At 42.5% G+C, this 5242-nt stretch overlaps 1 protein-coding gene across 2 annotated transcripts in view; it reads right to left on the bottom strand.

Annotated features, from left to right (window-relative positions):
* Positions 1–1475: 1475 nt before the first annotated feature.
* The window catches only part of VCL (vinculin), a 165414-nt gene continuing 161647 nt past the window's right edge, over positions 1476–5242 (bottom strand). For both annotated transcript variants that reach the window (XM_066242481.1, XM_066242480.1), the window contains one exon: positions 1476–3576. In XM_066242481.1, the coding sequence (XP_066098578.1) occupies positions 3430–3576 (147 nt within the window). In that variant the 3' untranslated portion in view covers positions 1476–3429. The remainder of the gene's footprint in view (positions 3577–5242) is intronic.

The raw sequence follows: 5242 nt of genomic DNA, 5'->3' as shown, positions 1-5242 counted from the left end.
TTTTTTTAGTTTGTTGATTGAGCATTCTCAGATAGATGGGCAATGCCTAAGTGTCAGAGCAAGCACAACATGATCAGATTTTGTTCTGTATTACCACACAAGGCGTGAAGGTTGCTACAAAGCACTCCCAGGTGTTCCTCTCTTAACCTCAGTATGCTAACAGTCATGCATACATTCTCTAAGCATCACCCTTTTGGCCACAGACTGATCAAAGCTTCCTCTCCCTGCTACCACATACTAGTAACAAAGATTCATTAATGCTTGTAGTATTGAAATATTTATCAAGCACAAAATTGTAGCTAATCTGTTTCCTAAATTCTTGAAGGAGTGTATCTCAAGAGCAAATGAAATAGATGCTTATTTTCTGCATAAGGAAGTCATTTTATTCAAAAGGAATTCAAGTGATGATGGGTTCACTCTTTAAGTGCCTTTGGAAGATGCTTGTCTTTTTGTCCTCAAAATCATCTAAGAAAATGACTGAACTATATAATACAGCAGGAAAGCAGCACCTCTGAACACAGGATGAATTGCAAAAATGAAGCCATGAATACTGTTTTCACATATTGCTGAGCTAATTCAGTAGCTTTGGATAGTTCCCTTTAATTCCAGCAGACTGGAATCTATCTCCCTAAGTTAAGGCAACAGTAACTCTAGCCTTTTAATGATATTTACCCCTTTCAAACCAGGAAATCAGGCAAAAACAGTGATGTCCCAGCTCTATTCCAAGAAACTGCCCCTGTTTTAGTGCTTCCTCCAGTAAAAGGAATATGCCTCAGAGCCTGGTTGGATCTTTTTTTTTTTACAGAGACAAGAGGGATAGACAGGGACAGAGAGAGATGAGAAGCATCAATCATTAGTTTTTCGTTGTGACACCTTAGTTGTTCATTGATTGCTTTCTCATATGTGCCTTGACGGTGGGCCTTCAGCAGACTGAGTAACCCCTTGCTCGAGCTTTGCTCAAACCAGATGAGCCCACGCTCAAGCTGGCGACCTCAGGGTCTCGAACCTGGGTCCTTCCGCATCCCAGTCTGACGCTCTATCCACTCCACCACCGCCTGGTCAGGCCTGTTGGATCTTTGAAAACCCTCTTGTTCTGTACTGGGTTTTGCACTAGGACAAACAGACCTGCACATGTCACAGCTTCGGCTTCTTAGAGGATAGTGACAAGTCTCCATGAATAACCAGAATTATCTAAAATGATGACACATGACTTCAACCAAGGATGATCCACATCATCTGGCTGCTTTCCTCCTGTTAAGCTCTGTCATTTTTGTTCCTAGAATACAACCCCTAAAGCTATCCTTTATTACACAGATCTTTGTTAAGTAAACACACTGCTGATTTCTAATACTTCCAGTACAACATTTGGATTGGATAAAAATCTAGTTTCCAGATCTCGAGGATTTTTTGTTGGCTATATTTAAAAACCTGATCCAAAAGTTCTTGCTACAATAACATGCCCATCATTTAAAGCATTATTTATACAAATGCACTTTATTGTTTTAAACAGAACAAAAGAAAAGGCAGAAAATATTTGCATATAACAAATCCTAGCGTATAAATGTAGGTTTTTAGTGGTGATCTCTCTAATGATCATCCAGAGATTTTTTTTTTTTTTTTTACATTTGCTTCACTGTGTCTTGAGCACTGATATTAGAGAAAAGCACATCGGTCTAACGTGTAAAACCAGTGTCTTAAAGCACTGGAAGAACTTGAAGAGCTAACATGATTTCTCTTATTTCCTCTAAGTAATCTTTAGTAAAATGAAAGGTGATCTTTGGCATTGATTCATACTTTAAAGGCGTTGATATTGCATTTATATCTGGTAAGCAACTATACTGAGGGCCTTGAAAATAATCTTCATCGGTTAAAAGGAAATAGAGGAAGCCTGAGTGTACAGTACCAACTTAAGAAGTTTTATAAATTCCATGTTGGAATCTACTACACATTAGAGGTGGAAGGAAGGACATTCAGGCAAGGGTTCTTACTGCTTTACTTTGGGAAGAAGTATGGTTTCATGTGCTAGGGAATGCTTAGACAGCAGTGATAAGTGCTAACAATGAAAAACTGTCTTCTCTCACTTGCTAACAGGAAACTTGTGATAATTAAATATAGCAATTACATTCTTGAACAATAGTACTTGGGGAGAGGAGAGAGAATGCAAGGGGCTTGGTTGTAGTTGGTTGAGGGCGGTAGGAATTACTGAGGACTGTTTCCCACTGATTCCTCCCAACAGTGCCAGAGTTCCAGTCTGCAAGTACCATTCTCCCTTCGACAGGAAGTGTCCTTCAGACAGAACTAACTGCCTTTCCATTAAACACTCCTGGGGGCAAGCACCAATTCTTAGGACAGAATTTCAAAAGGATAAACAGGAAATCTTTCAAAATCACAGATGAACAAACATATATCTCTTTTAAAATCTTACTTAGGAATGGTAGGGGCCAAGAATATAAAAGCCAGGGTAGAAGACATGATTTGGTTAAAAATTAAATGCAGCATTTCAGCTCAGAAAGGACAGTAAGAGTTAATGAGTGATAAGGCCTCAGCACAGACCTCTGCAGGCAGTAACAAAGCATGAAGCGCCTGGGAGTGGCCTGCTGGGACAACGGGCAGGGCCACACCCGGCAACGCTGCCCCTCCAGTGGCAGAGAGCACCAGGACACACAGTGTTCATGGGATGGCTAGCTTGGTGGGCCGAGGCAGTATGTGGGGCGAGAAGTTTCCTGAGCACAGACATTGCTCAGGGGCATGATCAAGATAGAATCTTGTGATTCTCTGATTTCCTCCTGAGAGTGAAATTTGATTTTATACTATGAGAAACTAGAATTAAATCAGAGAGGGGTAGGAAGTGAATCCAAAACCCATATACTAGGGCTCCCTCAGAGGCCAACTTCGCCTGCAGCAGTGAGGCTCACTTCTACAAAGGTCCCAAGTAGCACAGCCAGGAAAGACGGGCATGGTCAGCAGCAACAATGGAAAGCCCAAAACAAATTTTGGAGGCACAGTGATTTCTTCTTAACTAACTTGCCTGGGCCCTGGGTCTTAGGAGCCTGGTGGAGAGAATAGGAGTCAGGGAAAAGGAAGCAGAGAGGAAACTATCCCCTAGGGAACAAGGGCAGAGAGCAAGATGTCTGGCTAGTGTTCACTCTTGGATTCTGAGCTTACGTGAAGTCCATGAGCTAAAAACCCAGTCTGCCTATTGGGAGAGTGTGCAGGCATATAACTGTGTTTGAGAATACAGACACATTTCAAAGTGTCCATGACAAGAGTTTAAATGTTTTCTAATGTGAAGTGGCCCCGTTCCTTTCTGTTATATCAGGCCAAGATGTGGCTTTCAACCCCCGAGCAATTCTAGGTGGCTCCTGGAACTCAGATCATTTTCATTCTGTTTGATAGGGGTTTCTGTGCCAACCAGGTTCAGTCAGGCGCCTACTGGTACCAGGGTGTCTTTCTAACCCAACGCAGTGTAAATCCAGCATCTGTTCGAATTTTGATTGATGCTGCTTCTGCTTCTCGAACAGTCTCCTTCACAGACTGCATGAGGTTCTGGGCATTGTGAACCAGCATCTCTGTAGCCTGCAAGGAAAGAGGAGCTCTCCATTATTCACAGTTCCTGACCCAGCAGCCCTGGCTCCAAACCTGCTTCAGCCAGGAGTGGACTGCTGTGTTCTTTGCCTGCACCTGGAATCCCTAGTACCTGTCACATCACTGGTGGTTTAGCTGGATCACCAAATGAACCCAAAACTGGCCTATCACTGATTGTGTACTATACCTCAAAAGGCCTCTAGCATAGACTCTTCCCCGATTTTCAGACAAGCTCTTGCCTCCAGCTCACACTGTTCCCTCTGCCTGAAACGGTCTTCCAGGTCACCCATGGCTCACCCTCAGCTCCTTCAGATCCTCACTCAGCTGTCATCCTGGCGTGGCTTTCCTGCTGTAAACCACCTTTCCAACTCCCAACATTACTCATCCCCCAATTCTTTCTTCATTTTTCTCTATAGAAGCCATTATCACTAACTGATGTGCCATATGTTTTACCTAGGTTGTTTTATTTGATATTTCCTCTAATTTTATTTAAAAACTAAGTTCCATGAGGGCAGAGATTTGTTCCAGTTTGGTTCACATTTGTACCTCTGTGTTAGGACAGTACCTGGCACATAAGAGGTATTTCATAAATATTTAATTAAAGAAAAATAATTAAGTTAACAAACTAATCACCTTACAAATTCATGAAAAGTAAATCTTCCAAGTATCTTTTCTTTTTTTAAACTGAGAGGAGGAGAGATAGTGAAACAGACTCGCATGTGCCCCCACCAGACCTACCTGGCAACCATCATATGGGGAGGATGCTCAAATTAACCGAGCTATTATTGTTAGCTCCTGCGGCCAACCTGAACCAACTGAGCTATCCTCAGTGCCAGAGCCAATGCTCACACCAGTCGAGCCACTGGCTGTGAGAGGGGACGAGTGAGAGGAGGGGAAGAGAAGCGGATGGTGGCTTCTCATATGTGCCCTACTGGGAATTGAACCCAGGATGTCCATCTGCCAGACCAACACTATCCACTGAGCCAGCCTGTCAGGGCCAAGTAAATCTTCTAAACACAAATTTACAGGACTGGGATCATACTGGTACTCCATGACAGCAAGTCAGGGAACTTAGCAATACCAGTAAGTCATTTTTTTTTGTTTTTAAATCTTAACTATTTTTGAGCCACAGAACCTGCAACTAAATGTAAAATGCTCACATGTGCAAAATTTGTGCATACAATTTCAGAGGATTCATGAGCTCCGAGAGGCATGACTATGGACTAGAATTCCTAAAAGTTGACCCTGTCGGCCTGACCTGTGGTGGCGCAGTGGGATAAAGCGTCGACCTGGAACACTGAGGTCGCCGGTTCGAAACCTTGGGCTTGCCTGGTCAAGGCACATATGGGAGTTGATGCTTCCTGCTCCTCCCCCTTCTCTCTCTCTCTGTCTCTCTCTCTCACTCCTCTCTCTCTAAAAAAAATCAATAAATAAAATATTTTAAAAAAATAAAAATAAAAAATAAAAAAAATAAATAAATAAAAGTTGACCCTTTCACTTGGACAGCAACAAAGAGGATAAGGCCTGGAGAGATTCAGAGATTTGCCAACCCAGCTCACACAACAGTCAGGAGGAGAGAACTCAAACTTCTGACTTGCAGTCCTGTGTTTTTTGCATTCCACCACACTGTCAGTTTCTTTTTTTATTGGAACATTTC

This window comes from Saccopteryx bilineata, chromosome 9 (genome assembly GCF_036850765.1).
Source record: "Saccopteryx bilineata isolate mSacBil1 chromosome 9, mSacBil1_pri_phased_curated, whole genome shotgun sequence".
NCBI classification, from domain to species: Eukaryota; Metazoa; Chordata; class Mammalia; order Chiroptera; family Emballonuridae; genus Saccopteryx; species Saccopteryx bilineata.
This window is presented reverse-complemented; position numbering and strand designations above follow the sequence as displayed.